The sequence below is a fragment of the Alligator sinensis genome, unplaced genomic scaffold (genome assembly GCF_000455745.1).
Source record: "Alligator sinensis unplaced genomic scaffold, ASM45574v1 scaffold264_1, whole genome shotgun sequence".
Taxonomy (NCBI): domain Eukaryota; kingdom Metazoa; phylum Chordata; order Crocodylia; family Alligatoridae; genus Alligator; species Alligator sinensis.
Genome location: NW_005841831.1, coordinates 1,861,404 through 1,875,024, shown reverse-complemented (window position 1 = coordinate 1,875,024; position 13,621 = coordinate 1,861,404). Strand labels below are relative to the sequence as shown.

At 45.2% G+C, this 13,621-nt stretch overlaps 1 protein-coding gene across 5 annotated transcripts in view; it reads right to left on the bottom strand.

Annotated features, from left to right (window-relative positions):
• Positions 1-13,621, bottom strand: part of ZFAND4 (zinc finger AN1-type containing 4) — an 81,721-nt gene that overhangs the window by 45,248 nt on the left and 22,852 nt on the right. For all 5 annotated transcript variants that reach the window (XM_014523753.2, XM_014523842.2, XM_014523887.2 and 2 more), the window contains exons 3-4: positions 3,527-3,602; positions 3,298-3,365 (exon numbers count right to left, since the gene is read on the bottom strand). In XM_014523753.2, coding sequence (XP_014379239.1) covers positions 3,298-3,365; positions 3,527-3,602 — 144 coding nt within the window. The remainder of the gene's footprint in view (positions 1-3,297; positions 3,366-3,526; positions 3,603-13,621) is intronic.

Here is a 13,621-nt window from a genome sequence, read left to right as displayed (position 1 = left end):
CTTTTAACACCCACACTTTCCCTTAGTCCCATTTTTCCCTCTCCCTACCTACCTTTTCAGCTCCCCCATAGCTCTGGCTCCAGTCCCAGACTTTGTGCCGGCATGCTTCCCTGTTCTGCAGGCTTTGGGCGTTGTCTTTTAATCAATTAAGATCAATTAACCTCCAGGAGCCTCAGTTCTTCAGTCCAGGCCCCTCTAGTCTACCGGTTCTAATCCCGGTCCCGGTGACTTTCATTTCCAGTAACTTTAACTCCCTACACTTCTACTTTCTTACCTTAACCTTTCCCCAGGTATCCCAAGTACACCAAGCACATGCATACATACACATCACAACACCCAACTTAGGGACTCACCTGTGTGTATGTGTAGGTGGATGGTATGTGTGTGAATTAGTGAATACACATATATATACATATATAGATAGCATAGTGTGTGTGTGTGTGTGTGTGTGTGTGTGTGTGTGTGTGTGTGTATGGCATTGAGTGCATGATATATGAATTAGTGATCTGTGTCTAACTTTTGGGGTGTATAGTGTATGTGCTTGAATTGGTAATAGGTATGCATGTGCCTAGGCTGGTTTGAATGTGTATGTGCCTGAGCTGGTAGTGTGCGTGTGTATGCACCTAATTGATTTGTGTGTTTGTATATGTGCAATTGTGTTACGCCTTCCTGTCAGCGCAATATTGAGATCCTGAGAGTTGGCCTGACCCCCCCCAGGGCAACATACCGATGTTTAAGCTCAAACCCACTGAGCTTTCATTCAGGTGGCAGAGATATTTCAGAGCAATGCTGAACAAGGCCTAAGTTCTGGTAACAAGAGAGATCCAAGTATCCCTTTATGCTTGTTTTTATGCTTTTCCTTCCATACCCCAGACTTCTTTCAGGCAAAACTATACCTGTCCTTTATGTTGGTGTCAAAGTTCTTGTTTTGCATTTTTTTTTTCAAAGATGTACCATATTACTAATTAAAAATCAGCCTAGGGAAAGTCTCTTATATTTTCATCAGCAGAGTGCAATTTACCCATGAAACCATATGAAATAGGTAACTGCAGTCACCCTGGTTACTACAGTGTAGTAGGGCTGTGCGAAATTTCAGTAGCCGTTTCGTTTCGAAGGTGTTGCAGGCCATTTCAGTGAAACACCGAATCCGAATCGAAACAGAAGGCTGCAATACATGTCGCAAATGTTTCAGAGAATGTCAGAGCTTCAGAGCCGGGCTCGCAGGGAAACAAAAACTAAGAGGGAGAGGAAAGTGTGTGGGGGAGGACTACTCTGATATTGATATCTAGCTCCCGGTTCATTTCCCCAGCTCTCTGATCATTTCCCCAGCTCTTCCTGGGGGGGCTGCAGGCCACCAATCTACGCGTGGGGTTTCAGCAGGCTGCTACTGCAGGCTGGGGCAGGAAGACTGCAGTGCAGCGGCAGCCTGCTGAAACCTAGCACACAGATCTGGGGGGCCACACCCCACAGGAAGAGCTGGAGGAATGATCAGAGAGCTGGGGAATTGAACCAGGGGGCTAGAGAATCCCTGCCACGCGACCTGGCTCCACAGGGAGCAGAAATCCAGGCCGGGGTCTCTTCGCCACCGCTGCCCGCCCCGTGCAGCCCCATGTTGCCAGGGCAGCATGGGGCGGGCAGCAGTGGCAAGAAGACCCCTGGCGTGGATCTCTGCTCCCTGTGGAGTCGAGTCACATGGCAGGGACCAGCAGGCTTGCTCCCTGCTCTGCGCTGCTTCCCTGCCCCGCGACCCAGCATGACAGGGATCAGAGACCCATGCGGGGGTCTCCTTGCCTGCATGGAGGGCAGCAGCCCTCCCCCAGACGAGCCACCCATAGCCCCGTCCTGCTCCCCTGCTGGGGCCCCAAGACCCCGGCCCCAAGCCCCACCCAGCTGAGTAGGGCTGTACAAAGCTTCCCTTTCCTGTTTGAAATGGTGTTGGAGGAGATGCGGCAGAGCCAAATGCCCAAAACAGATTCAGCCGAAGCGAAACAGGAGAGTGACACGAAACACCAGAACGAATGACTCTCCTCCAAAACAGAAGAATCCAAAATCAAATCAAAACACATTCGCACAGCCCTAAATTGTAGGCATTCTCAAACCAGCTTCAAACTGTGGTTCACATACCAGTAACAGTTTAGCTACTGCACAACAGAGGTCAGCATGGACTAAAAAACTTGACCAAAAAACAGGGTTAATTAGTTGATACGGATTTGTGCTGCGCTGACTGCTACCAATAGCCCAAATTACCTAGTTTAAAGCTGTCTATGTCAACATTACACTGCAATCAAAGCAGTGATTCCTGTAACAAAACTACACACATACCATGATTTGGAGAATAAAAACAAATCCAAAGCCTTTGATAGGCAAGTTAATGGGAACAAAACAAAAATGACATATTGAAACAAAGATTCTTGTAAGCACTACTTGCTAATTAGAACTACACTTCCTCTTTCTCTCCATTTTATGGGATCTCATTTGCATTTAGAAAAGGGAGTACCAATTTAAACTTTAGCTAGTTTCATAAACACAAGATATATGTAACCTGTGTCCCAAATAAGTCTCCGATTTGTGGTCCTATAATTATATTTTAATTTTAAAATATTTTCCCTCCTTTTTGCACTATAAAAAACTCAAGCTAACAAAAATAATTAAAAGCAATTTACATTGGAAATAATAGAATTGGTCATAGAGGAACATAAAAAAGAAAAACTGAAATACCCTATAACTATGCTACTCGATGTTTCAACGGCATCAAAAGTTCCATTAACATTTGACTAAAAATGTATCTCTATACCCTTGTACACAGAATTTTGCATGTAAATCTGCAGATAGCCAGGGCATTTACAACATTCATCCAAGTCATCTTAGCTGAAATTTTAAAGAAAATCCTAAAGGTGTTAAGAAAAATCCTATCACTGCACGTGAATTATTTTGTATTCTAGTGTTTCTCAATAGATTCATAGAAGTCTTACAGCACAGACCTGCTGATGAACCATGCAGGATAAATGTGCCAATCCATTTCCTTATGATACTCATTTTTTGATTTCTAGCCCAACTTCACAGAGGGTTTTTTTGTATGATGTACATAAATTTGAGGGAGGACCTTTTAAAACCAAGAGAACCAGCATTATAAAGAGGCGGGTAAACAATTCTTTTCAAGTTCCTCAACATTTTCCATTCCTTTAGAACAGAAGTGTAATCATGCAAAACGCCTAAAATGGCTTCCATTACAAACTTTGTTATAAAATGTCATTATCACCTGTGTTTGGATATTTTAAGAGTTTAATCTGTACTTACCTCTTCTAGTGTTAATAGGCCCACCTCGCATTGCCAGTACTAGCTTCAGAGTGCAGCCATCTGAAATGCTGCAAATAATCAACAAAAACAGTGAAGTTTTGTAGTATTCTCTGTCTCCAGAAGTAATAGCTACATTCAGAACTTACACAGGAAGTGGAGGCAATTTCAAATATAGCATGGTCTATCTGCTTATCAATTAACGTATAGTGAAGTTTTATTTTACACTCACTTGTAATCATTCAAGCAGTAGTCATCCTCCAGTTCCACATTATTCCATATTAAATGCTGTTGAGAGACAGGAATACCTTTGAAAAGATTAGAATAAAAATTGGTTAATTTTTTAGTGCACAGTAGCATTTTAACCAGAAAGACTCAGATAACTAAGTTTCTGATCTGCACTATTTAGTACCATGACACACACAATATATGCACTGAAATATACTGCAAGAGAGAAAGTTTTGACTAGAAATATCCTATCCCAAGTCATATACGCAACACTGTACTGTGAAGCTGAGCTCTACTCAGCCCCTACTACTGGAAAGAATATAGCTAAGCTTCCTACCACACTAATGCTCCAGTCTTCATATTTTGGATCAAACCCTGGTTAACAGGTGTTTCCAGTAAGTCTGATGCATGAAAGGAAAACAGTTCCTCTCCTTTCCTCCCTAGAGATCCTGGCTTTTTGGAAAAAATGCTGAAGATAGTTTTTCTATGCACTTGCAGTGGACACTGTTTTTACTTGTTCATAACTACCTTTTCCTTACTGCTGTACAAATAAATCATTTTGAGGAAACAGATAACCCTACCCATTACTAACACTGTAACCAGGGCTCAGTAACCTATGGTCTGTTGCCTGGATTTGGCCCAGAATCACTGGGGTTCAGTGCATGGGGTTTTGCCTGCGGTAGGCCAAAGCTGGCCAGCAGGGACAAGCAGTGGTGGCAGTTGGTCTTAGCACCTGCTTAACTTGGACCTGAGCTGCGTCATACAAGCCCGCCACCAGAAAAATAGCAACTGCTGCTGTATATCATTAAAGTTGAAATAGATTTCAATACTTATACTGTTTTACTTTCAGAGCTTAAAACCCTAACCAGTGATAAGTAGGAAGTCTCCCTGAGAAATGTGCACTGGTGCCTGCATGGCTGGGCTTTATTAATCAGGGTTTCTCAAATTCTGCTTCTCATTACAACAAGAGGATATCTACTATGATTCAGTAGCTCTTTACAGTCAGAATAAAAGATGCACAAATTGCACTGAGGCAGTTTCCGAGTCTAAAAATGCTAAATCAATTTTGTGGTATTTTCCACAATCCAACCCCAATCTTGAACCTTATGGGTCAGAAGCAGAAAGCAACATTTGGCTACAGACCTGCTGGGCAATTTCTAGATTAACTTTTTGTACTTCTCTTAGCACGGGTAATGACCACTGCTATATCAGGAATTCCAGATAAGTTCTCTCCACTACTCAGAAGCAGCCATAGTGCACGAAAGATTCTGGCAATTTAAAGTGTTTTTAGTATTGCTGTCTGCTAAATTTGAACCTTCATTTTTCACCTTTGCACCACTCCTCCTTACTTAGGCTACAGCAGGGATGGAGCCTGCCTGCATGGAGCAGAGGCATGGAGGACAGCAGGGGTTTTCAAACTTTTTAAAGGAGTGTGCCCAGAGATGTCACTAGGGGTGTGCAGGGTTGAGGGGGTGACAAGCAACTGGAGTGGGGGGCGGGGTGTGCAGAGTGGCAGCAGCGGTAGGCAGGTAGCTTGCACGCGGCAGCTCCCACAACCATTCACCACTCCACACCACCACCATGCACTGCTTCCCCACACCTCTGCGCGTACCCTCCTGGGGCCATCCAAAGTACCCCCAGGATACGCACACGCCCGGTTGACAACCCTCGTGTTATGGGGCTGGGCTGGAACAGCAATGCTGACTCTATGCTGATGCTATGGGGCCAGGCTGGAGCCATGTTCTGTGCCCCAGGTAGGGTGACTACCTGTCCCTAATTGGGCAGGACAACCACCGGAGTGGGAATGTCAAGTCCCAGTCCCAGGCTGCATGACTCTGGGACAGGATTTGTCCTGGATTCGCAGTGTCATGCAGGGACCTGGGTTTTCTCTTCACTATAGAAAACCACAGGAAATGGCGGGTTTCCCCTTGCAGGCTGGCAGTGTTCCAGCCTGCAAGGGGCTGCTGGGAGTGGGAACAGGAGGCACCACGTGCATGTGCATGCCCACACACATGTCCATGGCCAGAAATACAGCTAGGCAGTGTGGAAACAGCTCCCTGCAGGTAAGTCTATAAGGGGGAGGAGGTATAGGAAGAGCCGGGGGAGGGCAGGGGAGGGAGATTGAGGCCCCCATGATGAGGGAGGGAGTAGGGAAGGGGGTTGGAGGCACTGCCCTGCCAGGGTGTTGCATGGGGCCTGGGGGCAGGGCATGGAGCAGGACGTAGCCACAGACAACTCATCCAGGGGTGGCTCCCTGCTGCTGCACACTCTCAGGGAGGCATGAGGGGGGCACATGCCCCCCAAATTTGTGCACAGGGGCAGATGCAGGCTGACTGCTGCAGCCTCGGGGCTCCCTGCCCTGCTACCCTCCCGCTAGGAGCCTTGTGCTGGCCATGCTGACAGAGGGGATCTGGCAGCAGCAGGGACAGTGGTGGTGGCAGTGTGGAGTTGTGCACCCCACTGCTACCAGGTGGGCAGGGGGTACATGGCCAGAGTGGGTTTCCCAGGGGAAAGGCAGGAGGACGGGGGGGCCCTGAGCCTGCATCTGCCCTGCTCTGCTCCACTCAACTCTGCTCTGGCCATGCCACCAAAGGTGGGAGGGGGCCTGTGTTCCACTTTTCCATTTTGAAAAGGTTATCCTAGCCCTAGGCTGCAGCAGAGATAGAGCATGCTGGTGCAAAGCGAAGGGGAGGGTGGGGGGAGTGGAAGGACAGGCAGGAGGGACAGACTTTGGGATGGGGGGGGCGGCAGACGGGAGGAAAGTGGGGCGGGGACCCAACGCTGCAGATGGCAGGCACAATGAGGGGTAAGTGTGTGTGGGGGGGTCAGGCATCAGGGTGAAAGCTGCCTGCCTCTCACTGCCTGCCACCACCTCCACACTGCCTGCCCTCTACTATCTACACTCCCACTGCTTGCCCCATTACTGTCCCCTACTGCCCACCATCTACTCCATTACGGCCACCCGCATCACCTCTGCCCCTACCACCTGCAGTAGTGGGGTGGGGGGGGAGCAACAAATTTAAAATGACCTTCCAATGATGAGATTCCATACATTATATAATTATATTCTTTAAATAATTTTAATATATGTGGAAAATTATAATAAGTTAATACATTTCCATAAATTGAATCTAATTATTTGGGAGTCGTCTTACATTCAGGGTTGTCTTATATCCAGGGAAATACAGTACATTTATGGTGAGAAAGTTGTTAACAAGACCCTGAACTGATTATTTTCAGTAGAGAAACAGTTTTAAATGTGAAACTTTGTAACAGAATCCATAAAAAACCTCAAGTTTCTGAGGAAACTACTGAGAATAAGTACAAAATATCCACTTTAATCATTTTAAACTACAGCATGGAAAGTAAAGAATTAGCAACACAAAGAAATCTGATTTCGTTATTTTTTTAATTAAAAAAAAAATTTTAATCCACCTTGTTCTATGGTTAGATTAAGCCACGTGAACTGTTTGGATAAATTAATGTAATTTTTTGGCAAAGTATAAGATTAACTATGACCACTATGAATAACAACAATTAGATTAATAAAGTGTTCTGTCATCTTTAATATACTTAAACTCCTGTCTTTTCATTCTTGTTTTACCCTACTTGTCTATAATGGATTTTTTTTTGCCTATTGTGTCAGAGACATGCATTCTGAAAGATTAGGAGTGAGATTAAAAGTATTTAAGAGACTAAGTCTATAATGTAATATGCTGCCATTTATTGAGTTGACAGATGAAGTAGTACCCTAGTAACAGACTAAAGACAGTTCTGATTTGAATTATGTCCAAGCTCTTGTCAGAAATATGCTTCAAAGGAGAGGTGGAACATGTGAAGTTCCAGTGACTAATTTGTGTTGTCAGGATTTATAAAAAGCAGTGAAAGAGAACAACGCTGTATATAATGTTTCTCAATCTGTACAGAATTTAATATAGAAGTTACTAAATGACTCATACTTAGAAATCAGCATGTATTTTCTAATAATTAGCTCTCCCTGTAATAAACACTCAAATATTAATTGTTTAATTTAAAGATGAATGCACAGTATTGTAACAGGGTGGCAAAAAGTAGCATATTTATCAGGTATACTCAATTTTTGGGAAGCTGTTCTTTAAAAATGTAATTAAAACCTAAACAAGTCATCAAAAACCTAGGTTACATGGCAGCAAGAACAAGTATTTTGTTTGGCTAAGAACTAATATTAATAGTTGAGAAGTATTAGAGTAAACATGAAAGGTCTGAAGTAGAGTCCCTTAATTTTAGGGATTTTCCCCTCCATACCATTTATTCATTAAAAGGGAACTATCACAAAAATAAGATTTGATAGAAACATTTGTCCGGTGCCTTCACTAAATATGTTTACATGTAAATAGTCAGGCACCTTCATGGAAGGATTTAGGATTTTGAAAAAGGGGTCCAGGTGGGGCTCACCATCACATAAAACACAACACACATTTTTCTACAGGTGGGCGGATGAGAATAGGATGGGATTCAATACGGACAAGTGCAAGGTACTGCACCTAGGGAGAAAGAACCAGCAGCATACCTATAGGCCGGGGAACTCCCTTCTCGTCAGCACAGAGGCAGAAAGGGATCTTGGAGTCATTACTGGGTCCACGATGAACATGGGCCACCAATGTGAGGATGCAGTCAGTAAAGCTAACTGCACCTTGTCATGCATCTACAGATGCATCACAAGCAGATCCCTGGATGTGATCCTTCCCCTCTATGTGACATTGGTCAGGCCACAGTTGGAGTACTGTGTCCAGTTCTGGGTGCCACACTTCAGGAGGGATGTGGACAGCACTGAGAAGGTCCAAAGGAGGGCCACTCACATGATCAGGGGGCAGCAGGGCAGGCCCTATGAAGAGAGGCTACGGGACCTGAACCTGTTCAGCCTCAATAAGAGAAGACTGAGAGGGGATCTGGTGGCCTTCTATAAACTTACCGGGGGGGAACCTGCAGGGAACAGGAGAGTTCCTGTTCCCCTGAGCACTACCAGGGGTAACTAGGAATAACGGCCACAAGTTGATAGAGAGTAGGTTCAGGCTAGACATCAGGAAGCACTACTTCACAGTCAGGGTGGCTAGGATCTGGAACCAACTTCCAAGGGAAGTGGTGCTTGCTCCTACACTGGGGGTCTTCAAAAGGAGGCTAGATAATCACCTAGCCAGGGTTGTTTGACCCCAGCATTCTTTCCTGCCCATGGCAGGGGGTTGGACTTGGTTATCTGCTCAGGTCCCTTCTGACCCTACCAACTATGAAACTATGAATAAAAACATTTGATTTCCTATTACAAGCAAGTTATTGCTAAGCACTTCAGTAAAACAATAGTTTACACAAAGGACTAAACCACTCTTGTTAATTTTAATGGCTCTATGCTCAATCCTCTACTTGTACATTCTACTGCACATGTAGTGGTGCAGCATATTAGTGTTAGAAAAATGAATCTTTAACAATGTTTGCCTGAAAATGTAGACTGTACTAAAGCAACTGAAGCATATAGTGTCTGACCAAATTGACAGAAGACATCCAAGACTCAACATTCAGTTAGGGAGGGCTCTGTATCATCCCAATATGACCACCCCCTTGGAACACTGATGTCTGTGCTGTTGCTATAAGACACTTCATTAAAAATGAGGTTATGAAAATTTTCTTGCCTAATAGGTGTAATTTTATTATTAGGGAATATGAGTAACAAGAATGTTTATCCACATTATCAGAATTCCACACGTTTAACAAAATACATAAGATGAAAAATGTTAAGCCAATCAAATACTTTGGAACTGTGACACTACATAAGAAATAATCTAAAGTTGCATGAGGGTATGTACTGCATTAACTTTTGGCGTCAAGTTTAGCACTTGTTTGAAGCATATCTAAAAATAGAATTCATTTTAAAAAATGATAGCACCACAGGCACAGCTAAGAAGTATTTCTCACTAGTGTGAAAGCTGAGTTTCAAAAAGGCAATCAACGGAAGTTTCTTGGGGGCGGGGGCGTGCATATATTTTTTAAACAGAATTTCTTTTCTGACCATCACTCCCCTCCAACATCTACTAACAAAGGCTTTGTCAAAAAACTGTGAAACATTTTGCACCAGTCTTCAATAGGTGATTGTGGAAACTGGCAACAACTGAAATATTGGGACCTGTAGCAAACTCTTTTCTATGACTTTCACTGTTGCCAATACTGATTTCAGTACTGCTGTTTTACAAGTCTCATTTTTGCCCATGTAGACAAGGTATGTTTCTGTGAACAGCTGTGATGCATCTATGGCCAGATCAGCTGTTCAACATTAGAAAACACAACTAAATTACAAAAGACCAAATTGATTTTATTCAGTTCCTACAGAGCACAATACACAATGTCTAAAGCAAGACATGCTTTTTAGAGCAACTTATATTTTTAATAACTAAAGCAGGGCTATCGAACTTCCAGCCACACATTGTGCAGGTCACATGCCCCTAGGACACATGCTGCATTGCACTGCAGACATCTGTCTCATGCTGGACCACCACCCACCCCACCATGGGTGCCCTCCTACTGTACCATGCCAGCACCCCTGCACCTTGCTGTGTCAGCTCCACAGGTCCCCCTGAACTCTGCCAGCTGTGGACTCTCTCTATCCCATAAGCTACCCCGCACCACCCCAAAGGGTGAGGGCAGGAAGTGGAAGCCAGAGGAAGAAGGGGAAGCCTGCAGACTTGGTACAACAGAAGGAGGGAGGGTAAGGGCAGGAAATGAGACACATGGGTTAACCCCTCAAAGGCTGAAAGCTACCTACCAGTTGAAAATTGGACAGCTCTGCACTAAACAAAATTATCAACAGGTTATGAAGTGTCCCTTTCATCCCTTCCATGTAAGTATAAAGTATGCAGATACTAGTCAGAAGGGCACATAATGACATTAGTGTTACGCTCATTTGAAGTCTATCAGATGCAACATTTGTTGAGTAATATCTTGTATCAGATCAACCTTAGATGTTAGACAAGCTTTTGGGTACAAAACATCCATACTCAAGATCTTAAAAAGAAGTAGATATAGCCTAAACTACAAGTTGGGACAGTTATGGCACTTCTGTTTAACCCTATTACATTAATGAAAGTGGGGGCAGCTACACGAGACCTTTACTGCACAGCTGACTAATTACAGTGACTGCACAGTAAATATCTCAGCATCTACATGTGTGGCCCTACTAAGGCACATAAAACTAATAAGCTCCACAGTAAATACAAGTCCTACCCTGCAGAAGAGTTTTTTTGTGCACGGCAGTGTATGAGTAGATGTTGACCTAGCTGGCTGGGGCACAAGGGTGCTTCAGTGCAGGGGCTGCCTACTGGCTAGCCCCACACTGAAGCACCCTTGTGCTCCAGCCAGCCCCTCCCCAGCACACTGAGCCTGGCTGGAGCAGCTCCAGGCTGGCAGGCTGACCTCCCAGGTGCCCTGCCAGCCAGGGTGGTGCAACCAAGCTTCATGTGCTGTGGTCCAGGTGCGTGTATAAATCACACACCCAGGAGCTTCCTGGGAGCAATAAGCTCTAGAGCTTATTGTTGCACATTAATGCCATGTGTAGACACATCCACTGATTATCTAAAAGGAATCAAGCAGTAAAGGTGTAGATCAAAGTTCTCAAGAGTACTTACAGACCAGGTAAAGGACAACTTCATTAGATAAATGTATTATGAAAAAGAACATTCAAAAAGGAAGATGATCATCATCACTTGTGGATCACAGGGTGGCTGACAAAGGGAGCAAATAAATTATGATGAGCCATAAAACCACTAAGTTCATTGTTTTTGGTGTCCAGAAAAAGTTTCCTTTAAGGAAAAAGACCGTGGGGTCAAAAACAGTAGTTGTAGTTGTTTGATGAAAAGTATTCTCCCACTGATGACTGGATGTTTCTGTCTTTTACCTTTTTTTCTGAGACCTCATTCTGGAGTGCAGTGGTTTACTTCCCTTGACAGCACTTGGCATACTTGATGAGGTATACCACGCTGTGATAGGCATATGGATTCAGACAATTTTGTTGTGGAGTGTGTAGATTGTGGCGGTGGTGAAAACATGTTGGTAGGTTTTACACCTGTTGTTGTTTAAGAGTCTTGTTCCATTTGGCATTTGTTGATCTGGACAGTTTGTGTCAGATATTGTCCTTGAGAATATTTCTTTCAAGAAGTGATCCTTTTCAAATAGAGGTCGTAACTATTCAGTGAACTTTCCAATAGGTTCTAGTGTGGAATAGTATGCAACAACCAGGACTGTACAGTCAGCATGGGTTTCCTTTTTATATTTTTGCTGGCTTGTGTCAAGCAGTCAGATGGCCATTTCAGAGATGCAGTCTATTTTAGAGGTGCACCAATACACTGGTCCAATATCGAATTGGTACCGATATAAAGAAAACTGGCTGTATTGCATATCGAGCCGATGGGGCAGATAAATGCCCACTGCAACCGCAGTGCAGCACTCAGGCAGCAAAGAGCACAGCCAGCAGTGTGGAAAGCTGCCTCCAGGGGAGGAGGTTCCAGAGCTACGACTCATGGGGGGCAGGGAGGAGGTGGCTTGGCTCCTGCTGCTGATTGCACCCTGGGAGGGCACCGGGGGGGGAAATGTTCCCCCTAAATCTGAGTGGGGTGGGCTGCAGCCAGGGCTGCGCGGGGCTCTTCTTGCCAGGGACTGGGCTTGGAGCAGGCACTAGCAGCACTGGGAGGATGCTGCATCCACCCGAAATTTCGCCGCCACTCCACTCTCAGCACCACTGCTGCCAGCTGCCCAGCACAGCCCTGGCTCATGGGTGGAGACAGGGTGTTGAACCAGGGCTGCAACAGGCAGCTGCAGTACTAGGAGAGGAGTGGAGACGAAATCTGGGGTGGATGCAGCATTCTCCCAGCGCCACTGGCACCTGCTCTGAGCCCAGCTCCTGCCGAGAAGAGCCCCACACAGCCCTGGCTGCAGCCCACCCCACCTTGCAGAGATCCAGAGGGCACATGCCCCCCCGTGCCCTCTCGGGGTACAAGCAGCAATAGGAGCCACCCCCCCTCCCACAAGACACACCCTCCGCCCTGCCTGGGCAGTGGCTGCCCTTGCCCCCTCCCTCACCACAGGGGGAGAGGGGCATTGATCTGCCCTTGCCATGCCCTTCCCTCCTCCCTCCCCTTCTACCACACCAGATTTACCGGCTGGAGGCAGCTATATCAGAAATTGGAGCGGTATCAGCCGATATGCCTCCTTAATTAACAGCTATTGGTATTGGCCCCAAAAATCTCTATTGGTGATAGTCTATTTCCTTGGTCGAGCACCCTTGACCACTGACATGACGATGGAGAGACATGCAATTTCTGGAACCCAGCATAAAATGTGTCAGATCCCAAATCCATGATGACTGGGGTTTTTAAAGGTACTGCGGCACAAAGAGCCTGATAACAAGGAAGCCTCTCCCCAATCTTGGATTCCACTCATGCAGCCCAACTGCACCAGTCACAATTTGGATATACCAGGATACCACACATTCCAATTACCGTGTAATATAAAAGATATGCCATGACGAATGTGGAACATCTTTGTTGCTGGTTTGACATTTTATCACATCTCAAACTTTTTGCACATGTGGTATGTTGCAGTTTATCATGCAATTAGCATGTTAACTGCACAATAAATATAACATCGGTCAGAGGCTCTTAAGGCAGTTTTCAGGTTGGTGAGGTGGGTACTCCAAGGCTTCAGCTCAGAGCAGATGCAGTGGTATCTAATGGCCTTGCTGTAGATCATAGTTCCCATGGTAAGTTTGAGATGATCATTGGTTTTATAAAGGTAAGTGTGGTGGTCTGTGGGTTTCCTGTACATAGCTGTGTGTAGGGTGCTGTTCAGAGTACACAGAAAGCTGATATTAGTCTAAGGCAGTGGTTTTCAACCTGTGGTCAGCAAATCCCTGGGGGTCTGCAGGCTATGTCTAAGCAGTTCCCAAAAGATTAGTGTGATCAATCAAAAGTATGTGAATACCCACACTTACAATTCATAGTTTCATAGTAGCTAGGGTCAAGAGGGACCTGAACAGATCATCTAGCCTGACCCCCTGCCACAGGCAGGAATGAATGCTGGG